The sequence below is a fragment of the Molossus molossus genome, unplaced genomic scaffold (genome assembly GCF_014108415.1).
Source record: "Molossus molossus isolate mMolMol1 unplaced genomic scaffold, mMolMol1.p scaffold_m16_p_12, whole genome shotgun sequence".
NCBI lineage: Eukaryota > Metazoa > Chordata > Mammalia > Chiroptera > Molossidae > Molossus > Molossus molossus.
In genome coordinates this window covers 56,084,581-56,098,218 of record NW_023425347.1, presented here as the reverse complement: position 1 = coordinate 56,098,218, position 13,638 = coordinate 56,084,581, and the positions used below count along the sequence as shown (strand labels likewise).

The 13,638-nt window shown below is 45.3% G+C and overlaps 1 protein-coding gene across 1 annotated transcript in view; it reads left to right on the top strand.

Annotated features, from left to right (window-relative positions):
* Nucleotides 1–4,415: 4,415 nt before the first annotated feature.
* Nucleotides 4,416–13,638, top strand: part of ROR1 (receptor tyrosine kinase like orphan receptor 1) — a 378,939-nt gene continuing 369,716 nt past the window's right edge. The window contains exon 1 of the mRNA XM_036256134.1: nucleotides 4,416–4,904. Within this exon, the coding sequence (XP_036112027.1) occupies nucleotides 4,814–4,904 (91 nt within the window). The 5' untranslated portion in view covers nucleotides 4,416–4,813. The remainder of the gene's footprint in view (nucleotides 4,905–13,638) is intronic.

Sequence of the window (13,638 nt, the reverse complement as noted above, 5' to 3'; positions counted from 1 at the left end):
TAACTCCCAGTACAGGCTAAGTGGTATAAGTGTGAGAACATTAGGGGAGGCTGCCCCAACACAGGTCCAGAACCTGATCTCTCTGCTACCTTCTAGCTTTGGCCTGATGAGAATCTTCTTCTCAGCCTTCTCAACAGGAAAACCAAAGCCCCAGGAGGGCATGCCTACGGTCACCTGCGGCTCAGAGGGCCAGACACTGGACAGCTGCTCCTCCTGTAAATCTGTAAAGCTCAACTGTGACTCCAGGGATTGAGGGGGGCGGTAAACACAGAGCTCCGGCTTCCTCTGCAACCCCACACTGCCCACACATTCTGAGGACCTCTTGTCCACACCAGCACCCAGACTCCCACCGCAGGCCCACGCCATTAGTTGTTCTCTCCTGCCTGCACTCCAACTTCTCTGCTTTCCTTGGGTTGAACCATATCTTCGCTAATGAGGTCTGAACCCCTCTTAAGTCTGTCCTAGGAATACTCTCCCTCACCCCTAGGGTACCATATATATTTCCTTGCATCTTATACTTTCTTATCAGTGTTAATAGTTATTTCTATTAAATTTCTCCTGTTTAGCCCAGTGTGTGGTTTCTGTCTCTTGATTGGACCCAGAATGCTACAATGAGTTTTGACATATGTATACAACTATGAAACTATCACCACGATCAATATAATAAACCTATCTATTACTTACATAAGATCTTCATGCCTGTTATCCATCCTTCCATTTTTCTATCCCCAGGTGAACAATGATATACTTTTGGTCACTATAGATTAGTTTGCATTTTCTAGAATTTTATATAACTAGAATCATGTAGTATATATTCTTTTTTATATACTAGCTTATTTCACTCAGCATAATTATTTTTATATTTATCCATGTTATTATATGTATTAATAATTTATTCTTTTTTATTGATGAGTAATATCTCATTGTATGGATACACCAGAGTTTATCCATTCACCTGTTGGTAGACATTGGGTTGTTTCCAATTTTTACCCATTACAGATAAAGTTGTTATAGTACATTTTTATGTGAAAGTCTTTATATGGACATATGTTTTCACTTGTCTTGGGTAAACACCTAGAAGTGGAATGGCTAGATCATATGGGAGATGTAGGTTTAGCTTTCAACTGCAAAACTATTTTCCAAAGTGATTATACCATTTTATATCCCCATCAGCAACATATGAAAGTGCTAGTTGCTCCATATGCTTGCCAACACTTGATATGGTTCATCTTTTTAACGTTAGCCACTCTAGTAGGTATGGAGTGGTATCTCATTATGGTTTTAGTTTGCATGTACATAAATATTAATGATATTGAATGTCTTTTCATGTGTTTCTTTGTCATCTGTATATCTCCTTTGGTGGCAGTTATTCAAATATTTTGCCCATTTTAAAAATCAGGTGGTTTTGTTTTCATTGAATTGTAAGAGTTCTTTGTATATTCTAGTTGCAAGTCCCTAGTAAGATGTATGTTTTGCAAATATTATACCCCAGTCTGTGGCCTACCTTTTTATTTTCATAATAATGTCTTTTGAAAAGCAAAAGCTTTTAATTTTGAAGAAGTCAAATTTATCAGTTTTTTCTTTTACAGTTCATGGCTTTATGTCTTCTTTAATAAATCTTCACCAAACCTAAAATCACCAAGATTTTCTCCTATGTTTCCTTTTAGAAGTTTTCTATGCTACAAAATCTTGGTGTTAGTGTTCCTAACAATCCCTTACCACTCTTGAATTTCCTATTAGTAAACTTCTGATGATACTAAATTGAGAAGATGTCACACACACACACACACACACACACACAACCTCAGAGATAGACAAGAGTATCAATAGGTACTATCATTATTATTATTTAGATGACGATTTTTTACTATCATTATTATTATTGTTATTTTTAATCCTCACCCTAGGATATATTTTTTTTATTGATTTCTAGAGAGAGAGAGAAACACTGATCTGCTGCCTCATGCACGCACCCCAATCTGGGACTGAACCCGCAACCTGGGTATGTGCCATGACTGGAACTGAACCCACCACCCTTTGGTGTATGGGAAAATGCTCCAACCAACTGAGCCACACCAGCCAGGGCTCAATAGGTACTCTTATTATCATCACGATTTTACATATGAGAAATGGAAGCAGAGAGGGACTAAGGTACCTGTCCATGGTCACTCAGCAGAGACCATGCAGCCTGATCCCAAGCCTGTGCTCCTACGCACTGGCATTTACTGAACTTGCATAAGTATTTCCTTTGCCTTTTTTTGGTTGTTTTTGTTTTTAAACAAAAAGAGCCTTTTCTAACTTGTCCTGTAGGAACCAGTATGTTATAGGATCTGGGATGACTGGGGGAGTGCCTTCCCAGGTCTCGACTGGTTGATGTAGGTTCCAGTTCTGGCCCTGGTCAGCTGTGTGACCTTGGGCAAGGAATTTTCAACCCCTGAGTCCCACGTTTCTCCTCTATTAAATGTTGAGGGGGGTATTCTAGTTAATTTCCAAGGCCCTTTCCAGCTGTCACATTCCTCATGTCTATGATTCTGTGATTAAGTTCCTGGAAGGTTTAAGTACTGATAAAAGTGCCATTAAGTTCTGTATACTCAGCCCTGGCAGCCACTGTTACCTAAGATACCTGGGGTGGAGGTTGGGGCTGGGGGGGGTGGGGTGGAAGGGAAAGCCTTGTGTCTGGCAACAGTGCGTTGTACTGTAGATGATGGAAGACTGTTCAGCAATGTGCAGTGTCACTGAGTTTCCTCTGATTTCTGGACCATGGTATATTGTGGCTAAGCATCAAAGACAGTTTTCCAACAAGAGAACCTTGTGCAGTAAGTTCCTCAGGCAAGTAACTGGAGATAACTAAGATGGGATTAAATGGGTCTCAGGCAGAGACATTTGGAAGACAGACCTAGTTGGGCAATGAACTGGTTGACCCAAGGCCTCTCTGTCTATCATTCCTTGACCTCAGGTCAGAGTGATAGAAAAGGGGGAAGCTGACAAGGCAGTTAGGGATGCTCCTGCTCTGAAGTCTTGGAGAAGAATAAATGACTGTTTGTCCTCCATGGGTTAGTCATTCACCTGCCTAAAGGCAGAGGGCTGTGAGTCTGTGATCAGCTGGGACATAGTTTGGGCTAGATAGAAGTGCTTGCTTTCAATGAGGTGACATCAAATCCTAAAGCTGGGTTCTGAGAGGCCATTGTTGCAGTACTAATAGCCACCGCCACCGAGTGCTTATTATATGCCAGGCTCTAGCCAAGACCTTTTAGCTCCATCATGGTAAAAAGACTAAGTCTTGGCTTGGCTACCCATTGTCCGCATGACTGCAGGCAGGTCACTTATTTTCTATTTCGTTTCAATGTCTAAAACTGTAACATGGAGATAACCTATGTAAAAGTGCAAGTGGTATACAACTTTAATGACTTTTTATAAAGTGTCGATGGAAGATTAATGAGCAAATGCACACAAAGTACTAGGCACACAGAAGGTTTCAATAAGTGATCCACAGACTGTGGGTTCTCAGTATTCCTTAGGGCAAGACTAACTAGTGTCTCTATTACTCAGGCATCCTCCGAGCCTAGAGCAGGGCCTGGAACACAACAGGTACTCACCACTTTCTATGACCAAGGGCCCTCTCCACAGGAAAAGTCAACTGTCATGAATATTTATGCATCACAAAATTCATAAAGCTAAACCAGGAGAAACAGACAAAAAAAAATACCTTTAGTAGGAGACTTCAATGTCCCTTTTGGCCCATGGCAGAGTAGCTGGACCAAAAAAAAAAAAAAAAAAAAAGCCAAGATACACAAGGCCTAAATAACATAATAAATTAAAGAGGATCAAATTGAAATAGTCATCTATCTTCACATTCAGAATACAGAAAAAATGCCTTCTTTCTGGAGACCGTGGGACATTGACAAAAACTGACCACAGAGAAATCCTCAAATCTCCAAAGGGAGGCAATACAGATGACATTGATTTCAAGGCAATGAAACTACAAATTAAAGACAAAATGGGAAAACATAAATCACTTGGGTAAAAGAGGAACTCAAAAGGGAAACTGTATGATATGAATAAATCAATTACCAGGGACACACAGCTAACAGTGGCAGAGCTGAGACTACTGGAATCCGGGCCTCCTAACTCAGCCATTCAGCCACGAACTGGTTTGCGATCCCTGACAAGTGTTCCTGGGCTTCAGTTTCCTCTTTGGTCAAATCGTCCCCAGGGCCTGCAGGTCTCAGGTCCCCAGTCAGGTTTGAGGCGCGGTGGGGGAGGGGAGGTGGGCGTGCGGGACGCGCGGGAGCCTCAACTTTCTGGGCAGTCGCAGGGTGCGGGTGTTGAGAGGCGGCAGCAGAGGGCGCTGGGTCGCCGGCCTGGGCCCGCGTCTGCCATTGGTCCGGGCTCCGGCTGGGGAGTTGGTGGAAAGTGACAAGTTGAGGGAGGCTGAGAGCAAGAGAGGGAGCGCGAGGAGCAGGAGGAGCCGCCGCAGCCGCCGCGGGGGGAGCCAGGGACCACAGCCCGCGGGCGCAGGGCTTGCTCCTCCGAGTCCGAGCTGGGGAGACTCGCCCTCCGCTAGTGGGACACGGACAGTCCGGGGCGGACCGGCCGGCCGAGGCGAGGCTGCAGCCGGAGGGCTGGGAGGGACCGCGCTTACAGGGTCCCGAGTTGTCGGGCGGAGGCGAGGGAGCAGGTTAGAGGGACAAAGAACTTCGCCGACGCCCCCAACATCCTGCGGGGAGAGCAGCCCGGACTAGGTGGCTGGGACCCGGGCAGAGCCCGTGGATGTTCTGCGCGCGGCCTGGGAGCCGCCGCCGCCAGAGGAGGAATGCACCGGCCGCGCCGCCGCGGGACGCGCCCGCCGCTCCTGGCACTGCTGGCCGCGCTGCTGCTGGCGGCGCGCGGGGCCGCTGCCCAAGGTAAGAGGCGGGTCCGCCGGCTCCCGAGCCCACCGGCCCTCGGCCAGCCTCCCGTCGGCCAGCCCGGCGCGGCGCTCACAGGAGGAGCGCGCCTGCCTCGGCAGCGGCCGCGACCCGTCGTGGGTCTCGCAAATGTGGCTCCGGGAGCCGGGGAGGCAGGCGAGGCTTTGCCCTGGACCCCGCTGCGGCCGGGGGTGCGCCCGAGCACCCCTTCCTCGGCGCCCCGCCGCAGTTGTCAGCGCTGACAGCGTGGAGGGATCGGGGTTAATGGGGCGATGGGGCACTTCCGTGCCGCTGGTCTGCCCGGTCCCCAACTGGACCCTTGTCGGCGTTCAGGCAAGTCTGTCCGAAACAGCGGCCGTCCCGGAAGGCGCGGTCCAGGAGCGAGCTTGTATTTTCGGTGGTTCCTGCGAGAGCCCAGGCTGTCCGCAGACCGACCCAAACAAAAGCCCTGTCCTCCGGGGACTCGGGCGGCCTCGCCTCTCCACCGCCCCCGGCTCTTCAGCCTTCTGGAGGGTCACGAGGGAGGCCACAACGTGTGCGCTGCCGCCGCCGCCGCCACTTTGTGCAAAATGTGCTGTCAGAGGCGGCCTGCTGCTCCTGAGTGCTCTGACCGCACGTGTGTGCGTGTGCGTGTGCGTGTGCGTGCGTGTGTGCCACAAACAAGGGAGGAAAAGCCATCTAATGCATACTTGATTTTGGTAATCTCCAAAGACAATTGCAACAGTTAGAGAAAGACTCCACGGAAAGCCGGAGCGTCTTAGTTCGCTGCGGGAAGCTGGGATCCTTGCTGCGTCTGAGCCCGGACACAATGAGAGGGAAGAGCCTGGCTGCGCCTGTGGAGACAACCGATTCATTCTTTGGAGGTTGGAGGGGGAAAGTTGATTAAAGTCTCCAGGGTCTTGGGCCTCACTTTTAACATGCATCCCTTGAGGGGGTGCTGAAGCCCTTGGATTCTTTTCTCCCCCACTCCCAGCCCAACCCGTTCGGATAAGTAGTCTCTGCTCTTTTATCATGCATCTTTCATTTTAGCTAGGCTGTATTTAGGAAGAGAAAAAGCTCTGGGCTATATAGCAGTTGAGGGGAAAATATCTATTCAGTACATAGACTGTAACTTCAGAATTCGTTTTTACTAAAACCTAGCCAATAATCTTCATGGTAGGAAACACTCTGGAAGGAGTTGTGTGTGTGTGTGTGTGCACTTTGATTTCTTAGAGATGCTTTTGGGGAAGTGGGAACCACATTTTCTGAGGATGATTCTGAAACTGATCCCATTGTGAGGCTGTGCTAATCTGGAGACTCCTGGGGTAAATAGAGCTTTTAATTGTAATTAAGAGGTACATCAGCTGGGCTTGCACCGTTGTGGTGAAAATCCTAATGAAATGTAAACAATTTGGTCACATGGATGTTTGCTTCTATGATGCCTAACATCTGTCCCCATGCCACAACACCTGGGTGAAAAGTGAAAAATGGGCCATGCTGCTAAACAGTGTAAACATCCTGCTGATGTCAGGTTGCCCAGTAAATTGAGGTGGAGGTGACCAGGTGATTCTAGCTAAGGCAGGGCTCCTACTTTGTGGCCTTTCTTGATTAATCCTGTTATATCTTGTCTGACTCCTTTACTTCTGCCTACCCTTTAAACAATGGTTGCTTTTATTTTTTTTATTTTGTTATTTTTATTTTTTGTTCAGGTAGAGTGGGGGGGGGTAGAGGAACAGAGAGAGAGAGAGAAACATCGATGTGAAAGGGACACACCGAGTGGCTGCCACCCGCACAACCGACCAGGGCCGGGGACAAACTGCAACCGAGTTACATGCCCTTAGCGGGAACTGAACCCGGGTCTCTCAGGACCGCAGGTCGATGTTCTAACCGCGGAGCCAAACCGGCCAGGGCCAATGGATGCTTTTAGATCATGAGGTGGGGTGCGGTGGGGAGCACACCTTTCTATGGTCATATACCTTTAAATAAATGCCCATGCAGTGATTTTGCTGAGGGTAAGAATTTTGTTATCAGCAGTCACCCAAATTCTGTCTTGTTTAACTGTCTACAGGCTTTTAAAAAATTTAAAGAGTATTGCCTATTCCAAACTATTGAATAAATGAGCTAAAATCTGTTATGATTGTCTTATTTGTTGTCTTAGAAATCCCTTTTCATTTCTGTGTATATTTGATCTTTTCACGGGGTATAAAGCTTCTAGGAGAACTCAGATTTACTTTCTTGTCTGATCCAAGATTCCTAAGGTAACCCAGACAGTAGCTCAGGAAATCAGCTTAAAGGGGAGATATGTTTCATTTAGTTATTTATTTATTTTTAAAAAGCTCAGCATTTCTTCTATCACTTTACTATCACGTTAGCCATGAGGAGTAAAACCTTTAAACTTATTTTTTTCTGGTGTGTGCATTGTTGATTTCCTCACCCACCACCTATCTACCCAGAGCCAAACCTCTCTAGAAGCTGAAACCTTAATAATGGCACCCAGAGCCCAGGATCTTTGAAACCTGCCTGGGCCTTTCTCAGAATCCCATAGATTCTGTGAGTTGGCTACTTGGACTCAGAGGGAGGTAACCTACTATTGTGTTTACTGTCATTTTGTAAACCTCCCAATGCCATTTTAATAGGTGTCTGACCTGTCTACCTTTAGAATAGGTGTCTCTTGAGGGCAATAACACTGAGGGCCAAGTCAGCCGCCCCAACTTTACTGGAGACTCCTGCAAACACTCCCTAGGCAGAGCCACACAGAGGCCCAATAGACAAAGGGTGTGGTCAAACTGAATATGGTGGTGTGTGGAAAATATTTAATTTCCAGTATTGCTTTAGCATACTTGGTAGGCTGTTTGCTACCCTGATGCCTCTGATTATCTTTCTGATATTTAGTTAGAAGTCCTTTTAAAAACTCATTGTTAGTCCTGGCCGGTTTGGCTCAGCGGTTGGAGTGTCGGCCTATGCTCCAGAGAGACCCAGGTTCGGTTCCCGCTAAGGGCATGTACCTCGGTTGCAGTTTGTTCCCAGCCCTGGTTGGGACGTGCAGGAGGCAGCCACTCGATGTGTCCCTTTCATGTCGATGTTTCTTTCTCTCTTCCTCTCTCTCCCTCCCACTCTATCTGAACAAAAAATGGAAAAATGTCCTTGGGAGAGGATAAAAAACAAAACAAAACAAAACTCATTGTTAGTCTGTATTTTCCTTTCCATCTCCAGCATGATGAGCATAGGCCTCAAATTAGACTTGAAAGTTAGAAAAGTAGTAAATGATGTGTCACTTGCATTCATTAGTATCCATTTTGGCTGTGGTTTGATGGTGACCACATACCCCATGTCAAATAGTTTTGAAAACTTTACACGGCATCCTATGGAGAATAGAGTACTCTGTAGACTATTTGTATATTGATGTAAATGTATATCTACATATAAATGGCATATGTTTACACATATATAGCATGTGGTCCATAGATTTTTGTTGAATGGAGAGAGAATAACTTTTTTGGTCATATGCAAAATTTTTCCTAGTAAAAATGTAACATTGCATATTTAAAAGGATTTTTCCTTTTCTTGCTTCATTTTCTAGTCTAAAGGGAATGCAGTAGAGCTTAATGGTTATAAGCACAGTCATTAGTGTATAACAGACCTGGGTTTGCATCTTTTCTCTGCCCACATATTGGGTATGTCAGTTAGTTTTTCTGAGCCTTACCGACGTGTTACGAGTTTTAAGTGAAACCATGTATGTCAGTATTGGAGAAGAGCATCCAGACTAGAGGTTCTTAACTTGGGGTACCTGAAATTGAGGATATACAAACCCCTGGGAATGATCTACAAAATTTTATGTGCATTTTTGTGGTTTTATGTTTTTAGCTATAATTTGATTTTCTGAGAAAATTGCAACCTCCAAAGATAGGAACTGCTGATTTGGAGTGTTTGGTGCCTGGAGCATTGAGTTGCCTTCCTGGGTCGGTTGCAAGGGGTTTAGAGTTTGGTGATGTGTCCTGGGCCTTAGCCCAGATCTGCATAATCCGGGGAACCTCTACCTCTGCTCCTTTTCTAGTTTCCCTCCCACCAGGCTGACTTATTGGGCCTGGGAGAAGCTGAAGAATGGTGCCAAGTCCTTTGACCTCAACTAAGAATGTAATTGCCCAACCCAGGCATTTTGAGATGCTTCTGTTACTACCATTTCTTTAACAGATACTTGTGTTTGGGCAAGTCATTAGTCTAAGCATTTTGCAAGTATTAACTCACGGAATCCTCACAACAACCCTGTGAAGGAGATGGCATAAATAGCTCATTTAAATTTAGGCGCAGTTACTTTCTTAAGATCACATGACTAGGAAATGGCTTACCAACCCTGAGAGGTCATGGCTTTTATCTTAACTGCTGCCGTAGACAGTCTCTTCTGGGTTAAGTCTTAGAATTTCCATTATCTTTATGAATGGGCCAAAGGTGCCCTTTTTCCAGGTTTTCTACGAGCAGCAACGGGAATTTTTCTTAACCATATCTAGGGGTTATAAGAAATGATTGGAGACAGCCAATTTCAATTTTCTTTCCTGTGCTGGAGTTCCCTGAGCCAGTGTTGCTTTAACTCAGAGATGGGCCTGAAGGGCCTCGGAATGGTCTGCACCTCTGATCAGGAGGAATTACATTGTTGTAATGAATTGCAATTTTGATGAGGTTTGAGGAGTGTCTGGCGTTTCCTTGCAACCAGCGATGAGATATAGTTTGATGAAGTGCCTTTGTATTTGCATCTTGCTTGTGGACTGAGTTGGGGTGATTTATTAGAGTGCTCTCTGGTGGGAGCTGGCTTGCCAGCTCCACAGTCCCGATGTGGACCAGACCCTGGCAAATCCAGCCCCAGCTGGGAAACGCCGAAGTCTCCGAGGCCTCTTTCTCAAACAGAAGGGCCTCAGCTTGGCCTTACCTATTCCCTGAGGGGTGACAGGAGAGACTGTTCTGCAGACACACGAAGAGAAAGAAATAGTCTTCTAGGAGTCTGAGAAAGTTCTCTGGAGTTGAGGGGGAGGGGATGGCGGGAGTGGTGGGGGGAACTCTTCGAAATCCTTAACTAAATGCAGCTGCTTGTTACATGGAGCCTGACTTGCATGCCAGGAATATCTAAAAAGCTAACGAATACAAAATAAAAATAAACAGCAGTAAAAAGGCTCTCTCTTTGTTGCAGTAAGCTCGGTTGGGGTTTTCAGTTTGTTTAGGAATGGGATAATTGTGGCATCCACTGTATTTTGGTAAGGCAGTGAAACGTGGATTGATGTTATTGTCATTGGGATGCTACCACCACCTGAACTTTTTCCTTCGCACTTCCCCCTCAGAAGGCCTGGGCATGGACATCCACAGGGCCTGAGTCTCAGACTGTTGCCCCTGAGTGAATTACACTGGAAGAGGGCAGATAATTTAATGGGATAATCTTGGCAGGGCCAGCAAATTTCACACCCCATCTCTCACTAATAGAAAGACAGTAGAAGGCTACAACATCCTCAGATGAAAATAAAAGGCTCTGCTTAACAGTAACTGTCTGTCCATAAATAAGGTTCTGTAGAGTTTTGATCCCAAAGCTGTTATTAAATACTGATAAGGCAAGCCTCGTAATGTTTGGCCTCCTTACATTTCCTCCCCATCCCCCCTTCTCACCATTGAACCATAGATTTTTTTTTTAAGAGGGGAAAGGGATCTAAAAGAGCAACCAGTGCAAGCTGTTTATTTTCTCAAGTATTTCTATACAGAAAGGACCTTCTTTTATAGCCATTTAAAGAGGCAGTATGGAGTAACAGAAATGGAATGGGATTTGATCCTGATAGCTGAAAGTTTGAACCGGGGTTTTGCTGCTCATTGACTGTGTGACCTTGGGCAAAGTTCTTTGACCTTCTGAGCCTCAGTTTCCTTCTCTGCATAATGGGGATAACAGTGATGTCTGACTTACAGTTTTTTTGTTTTGGTGACAGTTAAAGGAGATAATGGACATAAGGCACCTAACTGCGCCACGGACCTCATAAACATGCAGTGTATTAGCCACTGTCATTACCGGGGGCTTGCTGGAAAATTAGAAAATTTGGCTCCAAAACCGTGATTATTATGCTGTGAGATATGAACCAAGACTCAGAGAAGAAGCAATTGTTACAATGTTTTTAGACTCTTGAATATTTCTTTTTACAGGGAGCATATAGACACTCTGGATCTGAACAGCACCCAGGCCAGTGCTGGGGACCTGGATGGGAAGAGATTCCACATTGCGGTTTGCAAAGCCTTAAAACAAAGGCTTTTTTCAGAACAGTGAGCTCTTTGGGGAAGAGCAGCCTCTCCCTGGTGCTTGGTGTAATTCCAGAATCCTGCAATGGGGAATGTTACATTTCAGGGACCTCCACTTGTAATCTGACCGTTTTTAGCTCCAATATCCAAATAATCTTGCTGAGCCCAACTTGAAAGAGAAGGATAATGGCCAGAGGAAGGAATCCTGAGGTGCTCTGTTAGCCATTTAAAATTTCTGAGTACAAAAAAAAAGTTCATGTTACCCAAAGAGAGAAGAGTAATGAAGTGTGTGGGAAGGGACAGGGGAGATAAAGAGAACTTCTAAAAACCATGGCAGGGTTTGTGTTTTTTATTTTTATTTTTCAACAGTAAAGCTTATCATTCAACGCATTGCAACTAACATTTATTGTATATTTATTATGTGCAAGAGACAGTGTTAGTGCCCAGAAGTAAAACATTCTCCCCACCCTCAAGGAGAGATGGTGGAGGGAAATTCTTACTTTTAAAGAACCTACTAGGTGCTGGGAATAGTTCTTTATAAATGTTAGGCTTCTATTTCCCACAGGCCTTTGAGGTTGGACTTCTAATCCTACTTTACAGATAAGGAAGTCGAGGCTCAGGGAGGTAAGTATCTTGGCCAGCCTCACACAACTGTTAAGTTGGGACTTGGCATTTGAATCTGGACCTTTGAACATAGGTATGTTGACTCTCAGGTGTATACTGCTTTCACTGTCCTCGAAGTGTAGTTGGGGAGACAACGAATGGACATGGACCTCCACATGGACCTGTCACTAGTGAATTATAGGAAAGGGTTATGAAAAAAGTGCTATGGGAACACAGAGGTAGGAATTCTCACTTGGAGAATTGGAGGGTCACAGGGAGAACATCAGTGTCTTTCATAGACTTATTGTGAGGATGCAGTAGGATAATGTGTAGAAAATGCTCAGTACCGTTAATACGCACAGTGGTTGTTAGCGAGTGTTCTGCTGTAGTTATGTAACCAGAGAGAGGCCTGGTCAGGGTTAACCTGCCTCAGAATCCCTGTGCTCTTAATTATTCTGCTGTGCTCCTTGTCAACAGGCATGTTGCTGTTGGAGGAGTAAGTGGCCGTGCAGTCCCCAAATGGAAGGGAAGACACTGAGGCAGTTTCTCTGTTTTCTTCCCCACCTGCCCTAATCCAGATTTTTGGACTCAGCTCTGCTTTGGGTGGGGAAAGGGATTTGCACATGTGTGAGTTTGGAGAGAATCACAAAGCCGAATCATAAACTATAACACTCCTGGAACTCTGGCCAGAATCTACCATGTTCCCCATTCATTCACTGATCATACATTTTTCTCTGCACTCATTGTGATCCAATATTTTGCCAGTCACTGGAGAGATAAAGCCCAAGTCCTTGTCTTGGAGGGTTTTTCAAATGGCAGATCTTTGGCAGAGACTGCTAGCTAATCACCAAATCTACTTCCCTCTCCTCCTGGACATATGGCTAGACTACATTTCCCAGTTTCCGTGCAGTTAAGTGAGATCATGTGATTAGATATTAGCCAATAGCATGAGATTGGAAGCAATGAGTGTCACTTGTAGGCTTAACCTATAAAAAAACTGCCCAGACAGGATTGAAATGATCCTGAACATGATAACCCTAGAAGTCATGTGTTGAAGATTCCGAAAGATGGAAACAACCTGGAACCCTCCCTTTGAATCACTGCATAGGGGAAGTCACCTGCCAGCCTGTACTTGTTTAGGTTTTATGTGAGCAAGAAATAGACTTCTATTGTAGTGAAGGCTGAGATTTTGGGGTTTATCAGTTACAGCTGCTAATAGTACCTTAATTAACATTTTATATGCATGTGTACACCACCAGATCATTTTCTTGGGGCAGGACCAGCATTTTTAGATAGACTATAATAAGAATAAGAAATACCAGAGTGCACTACATTGTTAAGGTGAATATTGCTTTGGGAAACTAGCCTCAGTTCTGTATATGCTGATTTGGGCTATTATTGGGATCTCATGATCAAAAGTTTGAAATCCACGGGTCCAGCGAAGGCAGACAAGTCACCAGCTCTTTTCAGTGGAGTGTTAGTTATGGCAGAGGTATTTAAGTCCCCATGCTGTGCACATTCAGTTAAGGAAGTCCTAGAGAGCAGAGATGGCATAAGGCTTCATTTTCCCTGTCAACTGGTGTCGGCTGCCTGCGGTTCAGTGTTGAGAAGGATTCTGAGGTTCTTCCAGGATCTCTGGGAAGGAATGCTGTGGTCTGATAGCAGCATCTCTCCTGGGCTTGGGGAGGAGGAATAGAGGCACAAACTGCTTTGCATCTGACCACTTCACATGGAACCTGGGCTCTGTCCAGTCAGTTAACTCCCCTCCCAAATTTATGGCACACATACAGTGTCTCTAGCACTGTACTAAGCACTGTGGGGCGTCTAGAAGAAGTCTAACTAGCCCTTGGGGAATTTACCTTTTAGGGGCAATAAAATAGGCACTTGG